The sequence below is a fragment of the Salmo salar genome, chromosome ssa18, assembly GCF_905237065.1.
Source record: "Salmo salar chromosome ssa18, Ssal_v3.1, whole genome shotgun sequence".
Classification (NCBI taxonomy): domain Eukaryota; kingdom Metazoa; phylum Chordata; class Actinopteri; order Salmoniformes; family Salmonidae; genus Salmo; species Salmo salar.
The window spans coordinates 75,113,753-75,133,070 of NC_059459.1; the positions used below are offsets into that span (position 1 = coordinate 75,113,753).

General features: G+C 42.3%; 1 protein-coding gene across 3 annotated transcripts in view; it reads right to left on the reverse strand.

Moving 5' to 3' along the window:
• LOC106577876 (collagen alpha-6(IV) chain) overlaps positions 1-19,318 on the reverse strand; it is a 232,608-nt gene that overhangs the window by 19,748 nt on the left and 193,542 nt on the right. Inside the window, exons 19-32 of one of the 3 annotated variants that reach the window (XM_014156294.2) lie at positions 18,688-18,837; positions 15,194-15,292; positions 13,873-14,030; positions 13,490-13,672; positions 12,944-13,130; positions 11,415-11,456; positions 10,052-10,123; positions 9,804-9,911; positions 9,127-9,345; positions 8,268-8,426; positions 7,572-7,580; positions 6,358-6,528; positions 5,876-6,019; positions 126-248 (exon numbers count right to left, since the gene is read on the reverse strand). In XM_014156294.2, the coding sequence (XP_014011769.2) occupies positions 126-248; positions 5,876-6,019; positions 6,358-6,528; positions 7,572-7,580; positions 8,268-8,426; positions 9,127-9,345; positions 9,804-9,911; positions 10,052-10,123; positions 11,415-11,456; positions 12,944-13,130; positions 13,490-13,672; positions 13,873-14,030; positions 15,194-15,292; positions 18,688-18,837 (1,824 nt within the window). The remainder of the gene's footprint in view (positions 1-125; positions 249-5,875; positions 6,020-6,357; positions 6,529-7,571; positions 7,581-8,267; positions 8,427-9,126; positions 9,346-9,803; positions 9,912-10,051; positions 10,124-11,414; positions 11,457-12,943; positions 13,131-13,489; positions 13,673-13,872; positions 14,031-15,193; positions 15,293-18,687; positions 18,838-19,318) is intronic. The other 2 variants (XM_014156296.2, XM_014156295.2) reach the window with 2 other exon arrangements.

The following is a 19,318-nucleotide window of genomic DNA, read 5'->3' on the forward strand; positions in this document are numbered from 1 at the left end:
AAATGGCAACTGTAGGAGCTTGTTGGTGACACAGATTTGACAGAAACGCCTGCTTTAGGAGCTTGTTGATGACATACATTTGGCACAAAATGGCTAACGATTTAGATTTGTAGCCTACCACCTACCTCTAGGTCCAGGGAAACCGGGTAGTCCGTTGGCACCGTTATCGCCCCTCTGTCCCTTCTCCAGGTAATCTACTCTGGGGGGCAGAGCGGGTGGGCCAGGGAGACCACGGTAACCTTCGTCACCTGGATCACACACACACGCATGTGCACACACACACGCACGCAAAGACAGAGAAGCCACGTCATTCAGATTATATCTGTACCTCATACAGTTAGTGTCTCTACGCCTTAGGGTTTAACTAAGCCCAAATCAATACAAAAACATGAAACTAAACCAAAACAAATGCACTGTAAGACTTTTCATCATGTCAGACCAGAATGATGAACTGTCAGACTATTCATTACATCAGACCAGAATGATGGACTGTCAGACTATTCATTACATCAGACCAGAATGATGAACTGTTAGACTATTCAGACCAGAATGATGGACTGTTAGACTATAATCAGACCAGAATGATGAACTGTTAGACTATTAATCAGACCAGAATGATGGACTGTCAGACTATTCATTACATCAGACCAGAATGATGAACTGTTAGACTATTCAGACCAGAATGATGAACTGTCAGACTATTCATTACATCAGACCAGAATGATGGACTGTCAGACTATTCATTACATCAGACCAGAATGATGGACTGTCAGACTATTCATTACATCAGACCAGAATGATGGACTGTTAGACTATTCAGACCAGAATGATGGACTGTTAGACTATTCATTACATCAGACCAGAATGATGAACTGTCAGACTATTCATTACATCAGACCAGAATGATGAACTGTTAGACTATTCAGACCAGAATGATGGACTGTTAGACTATTCATTACATCAGACCAGAATGATGGACTGTTAGACTATATCAGACCAGAATGATGAACTGTCAGACTATTCATTACATCAGACCAGAATGATGGACTGTCAGACTATTCAGACCAGAATGATGAACTGTTAGACTATTCAGACCAGAATGATGGACTGTTAGACTATTCAGACCAGAATGATGACCTGTTAGACTATTCAGACCAGAATGATGAACTGTCAGACTATTCAGACCAGAATGATGAACTGTCAGACTATTCATTACATCAGACCAGAATGATGGACTGTCAGACTATTCAGACCAGAATGATGAACTGTCAGACTATTCAGACCAGAATGATGAACTGTCAGACTATTCAGACCAGAATGATGGACTGTTAGACTATTCATTAAATCAGACCAGAATGATGAACTGTCAGACTATTCATTACATCAGACCAGAATGATGAACTGTCAGACTATTCATTACATCAGACCAGAATGATGAACTGTTAGACTATTCATTACATCAGACCAGAATGATGAACTGTCAGACTATTCATTACATCAGACCAGAATGATGAACTGTCAGACTATTCAGACCAGAATGATGGACTGTCAGACTATTCAGACCAGAATGATGAACTGTCAGACTATTCAGACCAGAATGATGAACTGTCAGACTATTCAGACCAGAATGATGGACTGTCAGACTATTCAGACCAGAATGATGAACTGTCAGACTATTCTGACCAGAATGATGACCTGTTAGACTATTCATTACATCAGACCAGAATGATGAACTGTCAGACTATTCAGACCAGAATGATGGACTGTCAGACTATTCATTACATCAGACCAGAATGATGGACTGTCAGACTATTCAGACCAGAATGATGAACTGTTAGACTATTCAGACCAGAATGATGACCTGTTAGACTATTCATTAAATCAGACCAGAATGATGACCTGTTAGACTATTCATTACATCAGACCAGAATGATGAACTGTCAGACTATTCAGACCAGAATGATGGACTGTCAGACTATTCAGACCAGAATGATGAACTGTTAGACTATTCAGACCAGAATGATGAACTGTTAGACTATTCATTACATCAGACCAGAATGATGAACTGTTAGACTATTCATTACATCAGACCAGAATGATGGACTGTTAGACTATTCAGACCAGAATGATGAACTGTTAGACTATTCATTACATCAGACCAGAATGATGGACTGTCAGACTATTCAGACCAGAATGATGAACTGTCAGACTATTCATTACATCAGACCAGAATGATGAACTGTCAGACTATTCATTACATCAGACCAGAATGATGGACTGTCAGACTATTCAGACCAGAATGATGAACTGTCAGACTATTCATTACATCAGACCAGAATGATGAACTGTTAGACTATTCATTACATCAGACCAGAATGATGAACTGTCAGACTATTCAGACCAGAATGATGAACTGTCAGACTATTCATTACATCAGACCAGAATGATGAACTGTTAGACTATTCATTACATCAGACCAGAATGATGAACTGTCAGACTATTCAGACCAGAATGATGAACTGTTAGACTATTCAGACCAGCATGATGAACTGTTAGACTATTCATTACATCAGACCAGAATGATGAACTGTCAGACTATTCATTACATCAGACCAGAATGATGAACTGTTAGACTATTCAGACCAGAATGATGGACTGTTAGACTATTCATTACATCAGACCAGAATGATGAACTGTCAGACTATTCATTACATCAGACCAGAATGATGAACTGTCAGACTATTCATTACATCAGACCAGAATGATGAACTGTTAGACTATTCAGACCAGAATGATGGACTGTTAGACTATTCATTACATCAGACCAGAATGATGGACTGTTAGACTATTCAGACCAGAATGATGAACTGTTAGACTATTCATTACATCAGACCAGAATGATGAACTGTTAGACTATTCAGACCAGAATGATGAACTGTTAGACTATTCATTACATCAGACCAGAATGATGAACTGTTAGACTATTCAGACCAGAATGATGAACTGTTAGACTATTCAGACCAGAATGATGAACTGTTAGACTATTCAGACCAGAATGATGAACTGTTAGACTATTCATTACATCAGACCAGAATGATGAACTGTTAGACTATTCAGACCAGAATGATGAACTGTTAGACTATTCATTACATCAGACCAGAATGATGAACTGTCAGACTATTCAGACCAGAATGATGAACTGTCAGACTATTCATTACATCAGACCAGAATGATGAACTGTCAGACTATTCATTACATCAGACCAGAATGATGAACTGTTAGACTATTCAGACCAGAATGATGAACTGTCAGACTATTCATTACATCAGACCAGAATGATGAACTGTCAGACTATTCAGACCAGAATGATGAACTGTCAGACTATTCATTACATCAGACCAGAATGATGAACTGTCAGACTATTCAGACCAGAATGATGGACTGTCAGACTATTCAGACCAGAATGATGAACTGTTAGACTATTCATTACATCAGACCAGAATGATGGACTGTCAGACTATTCAGACCAGAATGATGACCTGTTAGACTATTCATTACATCAGACCAGAATGATGAACTGTTAGACTATTCATTACATCAGACCAGAATGATGAACTGTTAGACTATTCAGACCAGAATGATGAACTGTTAGACTATTCATTACATCAGACCAGAATGATGGACTGTTAGACTATTCAGACCAGAATGATGGACTGTCAGACTATTCAGACCAGAATGATGAACTGTCAGACTATTCATTACATCAGACCAGAATGATGGACTGTTAGACTATTCAGACCAGAATGATGAACTGTCAGACTATTCATTACATCAGACCAGAATGATGAACTGTCAGACTATTCAGACCAGAATGATGACCTGTCAGACTATTCATTACATCAGACCAGAATGATGGACTGTCAGACTATTCAGACCAGAATGATGGACTGTCAGACTATTCATTACATCAGACCAGAATGATGGACTGTCAGACTATTCAGACCAGAATGATGACCTGTTAGACTATTCATTACATCAGACCAGAATGATGGACTGTTAGACTATTCATTACATCAGACCAGAATGATGGACTGTCAGACTATTCAGACCAGAATGATGAACTGTTAGACTATTCATTAAATCAGACCAGAATGATGGACTGTCAGACTATTCAGACCAGAATGATGACCTGTTAGACTATTCATTACATCAGACCAGAATGATGAACTGTTAGACTATTCATTAAATCAGACCAGAATGATGAACTGTTAGACTATTCAGACCAGAATGATGGACTGTCAGACTATTCATTACATCAGACCAGAATGATGAACTGTCAGACTATTCATTACATCAGACCAGAATGATGAACTGTCAGACTATTCATTACATCAGACCAGAATGATGAACTGTCAGACTATTCAGACCAGAATGATGACCTGTTAGACTATTCAGACCAGAATGATGGACTGTTAGACTATTCATTACATCAGACCAGAATGATGAACTGTCAGACTATTCAGACCAGAATGATGAACTGTCAGACTATTCATTACATCAGACCAGAATGATGGACTGTCAGACTATTCAGACCAGAATGATGACCTGTTAGACTATTCATTACATCAGACCAGAATGATGAACTGTCAGACTATTCAGACCAGAATGATGAACTGTTAGACTATTCATTACATCAGACCAGAATGATGGACTGTCAGACTATTCATTACATCAGACCAGAATGATGAACTGTTAGACTATTCAGACCAGAATGATGGACTGTCAGACTATTCAGACCAGAATGATGAACTGTCAGACTATTCATTACATCAGACCAGAATGATGAACTGTCAGACTATTCATTACATCAGACCAGAATGATGGACTGTCAGACTATTCAGACCAGAATGATGGACTGTCAGACTATTCTGACCAGAATGATGAACTGTCAGACTATTCATTACATCAGACCAGAATGATGGCCTGTTAGACTATTCAGACCAGAATGATGGACTGTTAGACTATTCATTACATCAGACCAGAATGATGAACTGTCAGACTATTCATTACATCAGACCAGAATGATGGACTGTCAGACTATTCAGACCAGAATGATGACCTGTTAGACTATTCATTACATCAGACCAGAATGATGACCTGTTAGACTATTCAGACCAGAATGATGGACTGTTAGACTATTCATTACATCAGACCAGAATGATGAACTGTTAGACTATTCATTACATCAGACCAGAATGATGAACTGTTAGACTATTCATTACATCAGACCAGAATGATGACCTGTTAGACTATTCAGACCAGAATGATGGACTGTCAGACTATTCATTACATCAGACCAGAATGATGAACTGTTAGACTATAAATCAGACCAGAATGATGAACTGTTAGACTATCTACATCAGACCAGAATGATGGACTGTCAGACTATTCAGACCAGAATGATGACCTGTTAGACTATTCATTACATCAGACCAGAATGATGGACTGTTAGACTATTCAGACCAGAATGATGAACTGTCAGACTATTCATTACATCAGACCAGAATGATGAACTGTCAGACTATTCAGACCAGAATGATGAACTGTCAGACTATTCATTACATCAGACCAGAATGATGAACTGTCAGACTATTCATTACATCAGACCAGAATGATGAACTGTCAGACTATTCAGACCAGAATGATGAACTGTCAGACTATTCATTACATCAGACCAGAATGATGGACTGTCAGACTATTCAGACCAGAATGATGGACTGTCAGACTATTCATTACATCAGACCAGAATGATCATCTACACCCTATCCACTCTCTTCCCATCATTCCGTTGATTCTGTCATTCCCAATCCTGTACCTTTAGGTCCTGGCGCTCCGAAGACACCGGGCAGGCCGTCTTTTCCTGAGAACCCCGGAGCTCCTTTACCTCCTGGTCCACCGGGTCTTCCAGGGTTACCTGGCATTCCGGGGAAACCTGCCAGTCCAGGGTAACCGCTCTCGCCTGTGAGCGGGAAAACAAAGATGTTTAAAAATGCCTATAGTGGATCTGACGAAGATCTACTTTTGAATCAAAGCGTAGTTAACTGTTTTTGCCAAATAAAGATGGAGGAATAGTGTGTACAGGTCCTGCTTATCTCTAGAAAGTCCCATCTGATCAAAAGTAGTACACTGAATAGACAGTCATTTACCCTGACCAGGAAGTTACTGTAACTAGCTGTAGATGTGTGTTGACGATTTTTCCCCTACCTCACGTATGGCTATAATAGAGAATGTACGGCTATTAAGGCTATAGGAAGTTAGCTATGGATCTTTAATTGATAATAAGTATCCCCCCCTTACCCTTCCTTCCTGGTCCCCCAGGGATGCCGTTTCTTCCCCCGGGGCCCGGTGGTCCCGGAAGGCCCCTGAGTCCTGATGATCCATCCCCTCCTGGTTGCCCTGGTTGCCCCTTCCTCCCGGTTGGGCCTGGGAAGCCCGCGTCACCTCTGGCTCCTTTTAAACCGGGGTAGCCTGGGTGGGGATCGAGAGGACACAGTCAGGCATAACACTTTCCTCTGGGAATCAAAGGAGTACATTCAATGAAATTCAAAAAGGGAGGGAGAAATGCTGATAAATACAAATATAGAAACATTACATTAATATAACATTGTATATAATTTACCCATGCTGTCAGAAACACAACTTACCTTTATTGTACTGTCAGAAACACAACTTACCTTGCTGTCCATGAGCAGTACTATTGTAATATGCAGTATCAAAATGACAATTAAAAGGATTTTGACAATTCAGAATGAAACATACAGTATGAGCTGACAAATGAAAGGCATGTCCACTTACATTCTTTCCTGTCGTAGTCTAAGAAGCAATTGCACATAAGGGTTCAGGTTTCTGAATTAATACATTAAAAGGTAGAATAGGCACATGGGTATAAAGTATTGCCTCTGGTTAACATATTTGAATGTAACCAGTAAAATATCTTATCAAGGGATGAAAAATAATCATGCCAATGTTTATGATAAAATATACTGTACACTCAAGTGCAATTCCAGAGTAAAATTAGATAGCTCAAACACATAACAAATACACTCTAGAAAGCCTTCTATGGTTGCTGTCTTCTAGAAGTTTCTATAACATGCTTCTATGGTTGCTGTCTTCTAGAAGTTTCTAGAACATGCTTCTATGGTTGCTGTCTTCTAGAAGTTTCTAGAACAGGCTTCTAGGCTTGAAGTTTGAGGTGAGTGGGTTGGATAGCTAAGATGGGGTCAAGGGTTCACACAAGCTTATCAATGTTACAGCGACACACACACCTGCTTTAGTTAAGTTTAGTTAGGGTTTAAAACAAAACAAAAATCCATATCTTTCTTTGGACTCAAATGCTCTGGGTTTAGATCAGCCGCTAGTTCTAGAAGCAGGTTGTTCTAAAATGGGGAATTCCAAAGGAGCATTGAGAGGTGGTGAGATGGGCAGAGAGGGCGAGTGGGGTTGTTCTGAGATGGAGAACTGGTCTGAGATGGAGTGAGGGATGGAGGCATGAAGGGAAGGGAGTAGCTCACCTTGACAGCCTAGGGAGAGACCCAACACCAAAAAGAGAGGGATGGAGGGATGATAGGATGGATGGAGATGATGGTGAAGAGAGAAAGAGGGTGAGAAGAGATGCTTTTGGTGATGGAGATCACAAACAGGCAACCAGTGGATTTACACGCAAACGAACTGAAGGACAGGAAATATAGAGAACATATCTAATAAAGGAGAGGATTGGTGGGGAGCATTCACAATCAACACAGGCATGAAGGAGGAGAGAGTCTCTGTGTGTTCTCTCTCTGGGCTAAAAGGAGGAGAGAGTCTCTGTGTGTTTTCTCTGGTGGCTAAAAGGAGGAGAGAGTCTGTGTGTTCTCTCTGTGGGCTAAAAGGAGGAGAGAGTTTCTGTGTGTTTCCTCTGTGGGCTAAAAGGAGGAGAGAGTCTGTGTGTTCTCTCTGTGGGCTAAAAGGAGGAGAGAGTCTCTGTGTGTTCTCTCTGTGGGCTAAAAGGAGGAGAGAGTCTCTGTGTGTTCTCTCTGTGGGCTAAAAGGAGGAGAGAGTCTCTGTGTGTTCTCTCTGGGCTAAAAGGGAAAACAACAAGTACGAGATATCTGGGAGCTGGAATAAATGGATTCAATGAATTAATGACAACATTCCCAAACATTCCCTAAATTCTGAACCAAATTCCTAGTGGGTTTCAATTAGTCAGCGTTCTGAGTTCCGACTCTCACCTGGAGATCCGGGTAATCCTTTGCTTCCGGATGGTCCAGCAGGACCGGGAAATCCATTGCCTCTGTCTCCAGGAAGTCCGGGAAGACCTAGAGTTCCGGGGTAGCCATCCGTACCGCGCACACCCTTAGCTCCGGGAATGCCCGACCGACCATCAAAACCTGGGATAATACGGGACACAGGGTAAGATACAGCAGGGCCCACAGGAACATACAGCACAGATAGACAGAGCCACATAGAAACATCCCCACTAAATAATATGTGAAGCATCTATGTGGGCATTTTAAAGGCTTTATGAAGGCTTCACTAAACCTTAGAAGTTGTAGGTAGTTTAAAGCGTTTTGACAGACAGACAGACAGACAGACACACCCTGATCTGTTTCACCTGTCTTTGTGATTGTTTCCACCCCCCTCCAGATGTCGCCCATCTTCCCCATTATCCCCTGGGTATTTCTACCTGTGTTCTCTGTCTGTCTGTGGCACTTCGTCTTGTTTGTCAAGTCAACCAGCGTTTTTTGTCTCAGCTCCTGCTTTTCCCCAGTCTCTCTTTTTCTCGCCCTCCTGGTTTTGACCCTTGCCTGTCTTGACTCTGAGCCCACTCTGACTGCCCCTGAGCCTGCCTGCCGTCCTGTACCTTTGCCCCACCTCTGGTTTACTGACCCCTGCCTGCCTTGACCTGTCTATTGCCTGCCCCTGTTGGAATATTAAACTGTCTTTAATTCGACGTTGTCTGCATCTGGGTCTTACCTTTAAACATGACACAGACAGACAGATAGATAGATGGCTGTCTACATAGATATTTTATTGATTCCTGAAGGGATATTCATTAGATGATTAGGTAGTTATCATGCTGAGACCCACCTGATCCTCCGGGAAGTCCTGATGCTCCTGGCTCTCCCTTGTCTCCTGGTCCTCCTGGGAACCCAGGTGGTCCAGGGAGCCCTGTTGAGGACCCCAGCACCTCCCCTGGCCGGCCCTTCTCCCCCGGCCGCCCCGGGAGCCCGTTCTTCCCTGGGGCCCCTGGACGACCCTCGCCTGGAATACCTGGGCCCCCCGCATCTCCTCTGGGGCCAGGGAAACCTGGGAGGTAGGATGAGGATAGAGCTGGTTCAGTTCCATACATCTTTACTTTCACTATTATTTATGCCATTTAGCAGACATTGAAGGCCATTCGTTGTTGGCAGAAATCAAAAGACTCAGTGGGTCATAAAAAAGTTCAGTCAGTTTCATTCAGCAAATATTTATTGTCAATAATTGGCAGCAATTACAGGAGCCAGTCTAACCAGAAGTCATATACTATCAATATCAACAATGGACCATAGATATCAGTGGTCAGTGGATGGTCAGTGGACGGTCAGTTGATGGTCAGTAGAGGGTCAGTAGATGGTTAGTTGATGGTTAGAAGATGGTCAGTAGATGGTTAGAAGATGGTCAGTAGAGGGTCAGTAGATGGTCAGTAGATGATCATGTTGGAAAGGAAAAGAGCGGTGAATGGTGATATTGTCAAAGAGGATGGGCAACAATAGCTGTGTTTTTACCTTGTGGCCCAGGCTGGCCCCCGTAACCTGGGTCTCCTCTCTCTCCCTTCCCTCCGTCAAAACCGGGCCGACCGGGACCACCTGGGAAACCTGGCTCGCCCTTGGGACCTACACACACACACACACACACACACACACACACACACACACACACACACAAACACAGAGACATTGCCAACCTTTGTGTAAAAAATTGTCAAATTACAAAACAGGAAGTGTTGCCAATAGTGATGAAGTCTGTATGTTACCTAGTCTTCCAGGTATTCCGGGGAAGCCGGGGTTTCCATCCTCACCAGGTAGACGACATGGTAGCGTTAGCCCTAGTAACAGTCAGTCAGATCACGGTTAACACACACACACAGGACTGGAGTAAAGCCCTCTATGTCTCAGTAAAACTGGTACAATACCACTGGAAGATTATAGTACAGTCTAGCTTACACATCAATATTGGTCATCACTGTAACACATTATTGTTATTCGTTAAGACTTCATGTTTGTTTATGGATATGCATTTATGTGATAATGATTCTGTTAGATTATGATGAGGATATAATGTCAGTGTGTTGATTAAAAGTAGTAAGTCATTGATTAAACCAATGTAAATAGTTGTGGCCTGTTAAAAGTGATTCACATTTAGTAAGTAACTGAATGTCTTTTCTTTGGTATTATTTCAATAATGTCATAAGGTCTGATTGGCTACCCCCCATCGTAGTCCCCCCTCCTTATTGGTTAAGCACTTAGCAGAGGCAAAGCTTAACGCATGCACCAGCAACTCTGATTGGAGCAGAAGGAGTAAAGTAGTGCACTGCTAACTGCCACTGAAAGCTCCTAACCATGGGAACATTAAGCTCCTAACCATGGGAACATTAAGCTCCTAACCATGGGAACATTAAGCTCCTAACCATGGGAACATTAAGCTCCTAACCATGGGAACATTAAGCTCCTAACCATGGGAACATTAAGCTCCTAACCATGGGAACATTAAGCTCCTAACCATGGGAACATTAAGCTCCTAACCATGGGAACATTAAGCTCCTAACCATTTTCTGACAGAGTAAGAGAGATGTAGCTCGAAACTTAGCTCTGGTCCAGGGCGTTACGTGTGGCTTGCTATTGCTAGCCACCCTGGACAAGAGCTACTGGGAACTCAACACTGGTCAACATGTCTGTCATCAAGTGTCAATGATCAACTGAGTCAAGCCCAATGGAATCCCAATCACGTGGGGCAACAAGGAGCTTCCATCTGTGACATTATGAACAAATGGTGGACACGTTGAGTAAATAAAAATTCAGTGTCTCCTTTCTGTGCCATGACAAGGTTTAAATGAGCAGTTGGGATGTTTCATTCAAACAGTGGCCACTGGATTATCTAGTATCTCCTGAGCCACAGGTACAGTACACAGTACCGTGGCCAACTGTCTGTCATCCATTTTGACACCAAAACGTTCCATAACAATGACATTCCATCTGAGAATGGAATCCTATTATCTTGGAACTCCCGGTGGCAAAATGGCTGCCATTGAAACTCTGAATCTCAAACAGAGTTGCGCTAAAAGACTGTATCTAGGGCTAGGGATTCTCTGTCCAGGGCAGTTCTCTTTAGCTTCTCACCTCCCTCTGCGCCATTAACCCCCTCCTGCCCACAGCTGTCACCTGGTCAGACAAACATGCACAGGATCAGAGAGATGGAGGGATGAAAATAGAGAGAAGAGGAGGAGGAAGAAAGAAAGAAGGAAAGAAAGAAAGAAAGAAAGAAAGAAAGAAAGAAAGAAAGAAAGAAAGATAGTAAGAGAGACAGGGAGAGATACTGGGAGGACAGGACAGTAGAAGACAAGCCAATCAAGGCCATTCAGGAAATTTGCATATAGTCACGCCAATCAATGCATAAGCCAATTAAAATAATTAAATCAAACAATCAGCAAATCAGAGGTTAGAGATTCAGCTCATTCAGTTAAGGCATAAGCAAAATAAAAATCATTCTGAGATGTTGGGCCAAGTTTATTGTTTTCCGGAAGAGGAGAGAAATAGAGGGAGAAAGTGATATTATCAAAATGATGTAGCTACTGTTTATAGTAACTTAATTAAACTACAACAAAAAGGTATTACTTATATATTTGCATTGCACTCTTTTTCTCTCTCTCTTTTCAGAAGAGAATAACATATTGTATTCAAAATAAGTTTTAGCATTAGCTTTATTGTGTCAGAAAACTTAAGCAACAGTCACACTCGTTCATTCATATGAGTGGCAAAAAGCTGTTGGGTTTTGTGTCGTTCAGTCTCAGAGAAGAGTCAGCTAGCTAGCAAAATTTGAGTCCAACGGTGTTTCTTTATTGCTTTTATAAATACGGTGTCCAAATTAGGCAATCCTAATTCTTCAGCAGGACTCCATATTAGGACATCCTAATGTTTCAGCAGGACTCCATATTAGGACATCCTAATGTCTCAGTAGGACTCCATATTAGGACATCCTAATGTCTCAGCAGGACTCCATATTAGGACATCCTAATGTTTCAGCAGGACTCCATATTAGGACATCCTAATGTCTCAGCAGGACTCCTGTCATTGTCATCAGGTATTGTCAGTCTCCTGAACACTTAGTCTAAATTATCATTACCTTAACATCCAGCTTGTATTCCTTTTTCCAAAACATGTCAGTTTCTCTCTCCTCTGAGATCGAAGAATCACAGGACAGTAGAAGCATAATCACAGCAAATGAATTACTGTTGATCTGTGTGAATCGATTAAGCAGCTAGCTAGAGGAAGGATAAGCACATTAATGACGCCCATTAATAAACCCACCAACTGCCTGAAAGGGAATGAATGTTGGGAGGAGAACCTTGTAGATGTAGCAAGCTGCGAAAATGGCTCCATATTGTTCTGTATGTTCCAATTATGCTGCTGTTCTTTGTACCTGTAGTTTATGGTTGGCTGTGGTACAGAAATATGTTGTGTTGTTCACACACAACAAAAGTCGATCTGTTAGACAGTTTGTATGGACTATATAGTTCTCCTGTGGAGAGAATAGGATGTACTGTATGTGCGGAAGACACATTTCAGTTGAATGCATTCAGTTGTACAACTGACTAATTATCCCTCTTTCTTTCCACTCCCCCTCACTGGGTGTCCGCAGTGGCACATACCTGGAGGGCCAGGTAAACCAGGTTGCCCTGGTAACCCCGTAAAGCCCGAGTCGCCTGGAAACCCACGGGGGCCGATGGTACCCTGGTAGCCAATCCCGTTCTCTCCAGGTTCACCGGCGCGACCTTTGGCGCCTGACAACCCTGGGAATCCTCTCTCTCCAATGGTTCCATAGCCATCAACATCAGCCTGAGGCGAGGAGAGGATCATGTCTGTTAAAAGGGATACTTCGGGATTTTGGCAATGAGACCCTTTATCTACTTCCCCAGAGTCAGATGAACTCGTGGTGTTATGTCTCTGTGTGCAGTTTGAAGGAAGTTGCTAACAAGCGCTAACACAATTGCTAACTAGCGTTAGCCCAACGACTGGAAGTCTATGGTTATCTGCTAGCAGCATTGGCTCGCCAAACTACCTCTAACTTATTTTATACTGGACACAGACACATAAAAATGGTAGTGTGTGTTTATGTATATGAGGGTGTGTGTGTGTGTGTATGTATGTATGTATGTGTATGTATGTGTGTGTGTGTGTATGTGTGTGTGACTCACAGGAGGCCCAGGCTGTCCGGGGGACCCAGGAAGTCCGTCTCTCCCGGGTCGACCCATGTTTCCAGGGGGCCCTCGAAGGCCCTGGGCCCCCTGTTCACCCTTGATCCCTCGGCTGAACGAGGGGTAGAAGGAGGCACCCTTTTCTCCTTTACGCCCAAAGAAACCCCTCTCGCCCACACGGCCCTGAGGGGAGAAGAAGAGGTGTTATCATCACACAGTTTGTCAGTATACCTCAGATGTGTAAACTCATTCATGTACACTATTGCAGTTTGAGAATTGTAAACATTGAACAGAGCTTAATTTTTTGTTGTTGAGTAAATGTAATTATTAGCAGCATTATACTTTTACTTATTTGGAGAACATTTTGGTCACTGGAAACTTACAGGTGTTCCTGGTTGTCCTCCGAAACCGGGTATGCCTGGGTCTCCGCTTTCGCCCTTCCTGCCGAAGGCCCCAGGTCTTCCATCAGCCCCAGGAGCCCCCGGTGCTCCCACCCCACCCGTGGTGCCTCCTCCCAGGCAGTTACAGTCACCCAGTTCCCCTGGACCACAGAGGAAGATGGAGGTAAGGAGTTTAGGATCGAGATGTAGAAAAGCTTTATTGTCCTGACATCGGGCAATTTGATTTGAAACTTTATGAAAACACAATACACCTGAGAGGTGTTGGAAAGGAATTGGGTTTAAGTGTTATAGTGTAAAATGGCTGTACAGATCTCTGTACACGTACTGTGTGTGTGTGGGTTTGCGTGTGTGTTTGCGTGCATGTGCCTGTGTGTGTGCATGCTTGTGTGTGTGTGTGTGTGGTGGATATGGACTGTGTGTGTGTGTGTGTGTGTGTGTGTGTGTGTGTGTGTGTGTGTGTGTGTGTGTGTGTGTGTGTGTGTGTGTGCAGTTGATATAGATAGTGTGTGTGTGTGTGTGTATGCTTGTGTGTGTGTGTGTGTGTGTGTGTGTGTGTGTGTGGTGGATATGGACAGTGTGTGTGTGTGTGTGTGTGTGTGTGTGTGTGTGTGTTGGATATGGACAGTGTGTGTGTGTGCAGTTGATATGAACAGTGTGTGTGTGTGTGTGTGTGTGTGTGTGTGTGTGTGTGTGTGTGTGTGTGTGTGTGTGTATGGTGGATATGGACAGTGTGTGTGTGTGCAGTTGATATAGACATGTGTGTGTGTGTGTGTGTGTGTGTGTGTGTGTGTGTGTGTGTGTGTGTGTGTGTGCATGGTGGATATGGACAGTGTGTGTGTGTGTGTGCAGTTGATATAGACAGTGTGTGTGTGTGTGTGTGTGTGTGTGTGTGTGTGTGTGTGTGTGTGTGTGTGTGTGTGTGTGTGTGTGTGTGTGTGTGCAGTTGATATAGATAGTGTGTGTGTGTGTATGCTTGCTTGTGTGTGTGTGTGTGTGGTGGATATGGACAGTGTGTGTGTGTGTGTGTGTGTGTGTGTGTGTGTGTGTGTGTGTGTGTGTGTGTGTGTGGTGATATGGACAGTGTGTGTGTGTGTAGTTGATATGAACAGTGTGTGTGTGTGTGTGTGTGTGTGTGTGTGTGTGTGTGTGTGTGTGTGCTGTTGATAAGGACAGTGTTTGTGTGTGTGTGTGCAGTTGATAAGGACAGTGTGTGTGTGTGTGTGTGTGTGTGTGTGTGTGTGTGTGTGTGTGTGTGTGTGTGTGTGTGTGCGCGCGTGTGTGTGCATGCAATAAGAAGTCTTACCTTTGGGTCCTTTGTATCCGCTGGCTCCAGGTGGTCCCTGGCCTCCTGGTCGTCCTGGCGCTCCTGGTAGATTGTCAAACCTGCCGGGCTGGATGTTGACTGAAACACACACACATACACACACACAAACTTGACCTCTCACATAGAAACTCAGTTTATTTGGTCTGTTAGTTAGCTCATATGTAATATGATGGGTTGGTCAATCTTTTGGACAAAACCAGGGGTGCAACTTTGGTTTTATAAGTGGGGGGGGGGGGTCATAATTATTATTATAATAATTTTTTTATCCAGTCGGATAAACACTCCATACAGCCCACCCAACCGCTCGGAGGCGTGGTCCTATAGCACACCGTTGCCTTGTTTTGTATCACATTACAATGATACAACTGGGAGGGAAAAAATGTTTGTCCCCCCCATCCCCAGTGAAAGTTGCACCACTGGACAAAACTATCTTGTTTTGTCTCTGTGCGTTCCGTCCGCCTCAGTTCAAAGTATGAAACCTTTACCCACTGTTGTTCATCTTCATTTGTAGCAAAGATATTATCTGAAAATGTCTTTCCCCTATATCAGAGCCATAGATATCTCTCTCCCCTATGTCAGAGTCATATATATCTCTCCCCTGTCAGAGCCATAGATATCTCTCTCCCCTATGTCAGAGCCATAGATATCTCTCTCCCATATGTCAGAGCCATAGATATCTCTCTCCCCTATATCAGAGCCATAGAGAGCTCTCTCCCCTATGTCAGAGCCATAGATATCTCTCTCCCCTATGTCAGAGCCATATATCTCTCTCCCCTATGTCAGAGCCATATATCTCTCTCCCCTATGTCAGAGCCATAGATATCTCTCTCCCCTATGTCAGAGCCATATATCTCTCTCCCCTATGTCAGAGCCATAGATATCTCTCTCCCCTATGTCAGAGCCATAGATATCTCTCTGTCCCCTATGTCAGAGCCATAGATATCTCTCTGTCCCCTATGTCAGAGCCATAGATATCTCTCTGTCCCCTATGTCAGAGCCATAGATATCTCTCTCCCCTATGGTAGAGCCATATATATCTAGAAAAAATGAACACTATGTGCATAATCTATGTATTGTCTGCTAAATTGTAATTCGTTGCAATTATGGCCTATTTATTGCCTACCTCCTCATGCCTTTTGCACACACTGTATATAGACTATCTTTATTTTCTACTGTGTCATTGACTTGTGTATTGTGTTATTGGCTTGTTTATTGTTTATTCCATGTTATTCCATGTGTAACTCTGTGTTGTTGTCTGTGTCACATTGCTTTGCTTTATCTTGGCCAGGTCGAAGTTATAAATGAGAACTTGTTCTCAACTAGCCTACCTGGTTAAATAAAGGTGAAATAAAAATAAATAAATAAATAAATTGTATATCTATGGTCCTGCCCTTCAGGTGTGGAGGGAGACACCTAGTGGCACAATGTGAGAAAGCATCTTGGATTTGCGTGACCAGCTACACCTACAGGTGTTAGTAAAGAGTGTCCTGCCTGTCAGTTTACATTAGAACCATGCATATACAGTTGGCTTGGAAAAGTTGATATAGTATTATTTTGGGTTTGTTTGTTTTTGTTGGTCTGACTATTACCATGGTAACAGCAATATCCCCACTCTGGCGGTAGGACCCACTACCTTTTCGGAATACTAATGTACAGTGTTTGGCCCTAACACGGAACCCAAACCGGCTGCGCGCGAGCGCCATCGTGCATAAATTAATTTTGTCCGCCCACACCAAACGCGATCACGACATGCAGGTTAAAATATCAAAACAAAACAAACCTGATACAGGTGTTTGTGGATGACATAATGAATGATAGTGATACAGGTATTTGTGGATGTCATAATGAATGATAGTGATACAGGTATTTGTGGATGACATAATGAATGATAGTGATACAGGTATTTGTGGATGACATAATGAATGATAGTGATACAGGTATTTGTGGATGACATAATGAATGATAGTGATACAGGTATTTGTGGATGACATAATGAATGATAGTGATACAGGTATTTGTGGATGACATAATGAATGATAGTGATACAGGTATTTGTGGATGACATAATGAATGATAGTGATACAGGTATTTGTGGATGACATAATGAATGATAGTGATACAGGTATTTGTGGATGACATAATGAATGATAGTGATACAGGTATTTGTGGATGACATAATGAATGATAGTGATACAGGTATTTGTGGATGACATAATGAATGATAGTGATACAGGTATTTGTGGATAACATAATGAATGATAGTGATACAGGTATTTGTGGATGACATAATGAATGATAGTGATACAGGTATTTGTGGATGACATAATGAATGATAGTGATACAGGTATTTGTGGATGACATAATGAATGATAGTGATACAGGTATTTGTGGATGTCATAATGAATGATAGTGATACAGGTATTTGTGGATGTCATAATGAATGATAGTGATACAGGTATTTGTGGATGACATAATGAATGATAGTGATACAGGTATTTGTGGATGACATAATGAATGATAGTGATACAGGTATTTGTGGATGTCATAATGAATGATAGTGATACAGGTATTTGTGGATGACATAATGAATGATAGTGATACAGGTATTTGTGGATAACATAATGGATGATAGTGATACAGGTATTTGTGGATAACATAATGAATGATAGTGATACAGGTATTTGTGGATGACATAATGAATGATAGTGATACAGGTATTTGTGGATGACATAATGAATGATAGTGATACAGGTATTTGTGGATGACATAATGAATGATAGTGATACAGGTATTTGTGGATGACATAATGAATGATAGTGATACAGATATTTGTGGATGACATAATGAATGATAGTGATACAGGTATTTGTGGATAACATAATGAATGATAGTGATACAGGTATTTGTGGATGACATAATGAATGATAGTGATACAGATATTTGTGGATGACATAATGAATGATAGTGATACAGGTATTTGTGGATGACATAATGAATGATAGTGATACAGGTATTTGTGGATAACATAATGAATGATAGTGATACAGGTATTTGTGGATGACATAATGAATGATAGTGATACAGGTATTTGTGGATGACATAATGAATGATAGTGATACAGGTATTTGTGGATGACATAATGAATGATAGTGATACAGGTATTTGTGGATGTCATAATGAATGATAGTGATACAGGTATTTGTGGATGACATAATGAATGATAGTGATACAGGTATTTGTGGATAACATAATGAATGATAGTGATACAGGTATTTGTGGATGACATAATGAATGATAGTGATACAGGTGTTTGTGGATGACATAATGAATGATAGTGATACAGGTATTTGGAGGGATGTAAAAACATTTAGTAATAGGGGGAGGGGATTGTTGATTTGGCAAAACATTTTGTGATCGCAGAATCGCAAAATCCTGGTTGGACTCGATTATGTTGCTGGGAAGCCGTAACATACCAGATCTGCCTGGTGGTCCGGGAGGTCCAGGGGGTCCTGGTAAGCCTGGTCCTCCTGGTAGGCCCTCAGGGCCGTAACTCTGTCTGCCGGGGTTACCCCTCTCTCCCTTAGGCCCTGGGGTACCAGGGAACCCTGGGCTGCCTCCTCGACCTGGGAGATGGAAGAGAGGGGAGGAGAGAGGAGAAGAGAGAGGAGGAGAGAGGAGATGACAGGAGAGGAGTAGGGATGGAAGAAAAGACAACAGAAGAGAGAAAAGAGGGGGGGTACAAAATGGAACAGAAGAAGGTTTGACTTATCTTGCCGGTATTAGTTTTGTGTCTTGTGGAAATCAGAGGTGTTTGTGTGTCTGCTATGTGTGCGTGCCTGTATGCATGTGTGTATCTACCTGTAAGCATGTGTGTGTGTGTGTGTGTGTGTGTGTGTGTGTGTGTGTGTGTGTGTGTGTGTGTGTGTGTGTGTGTGTGTGTGTGTGTGTGTGTGTGTGTCTGCGTGCCTGTATGTGTGGTTGCATGTGTGTGTGTGTGTGTGTGTGTTTGTGTGTGTCTGCGTGCCTGTATGTGTGGTTGCATGTGTGTGTGTGTGTGTGTGTGTGTGTGTGTGTGTGTGTGTGTGTGTGTGTGTGTGTGTGTGT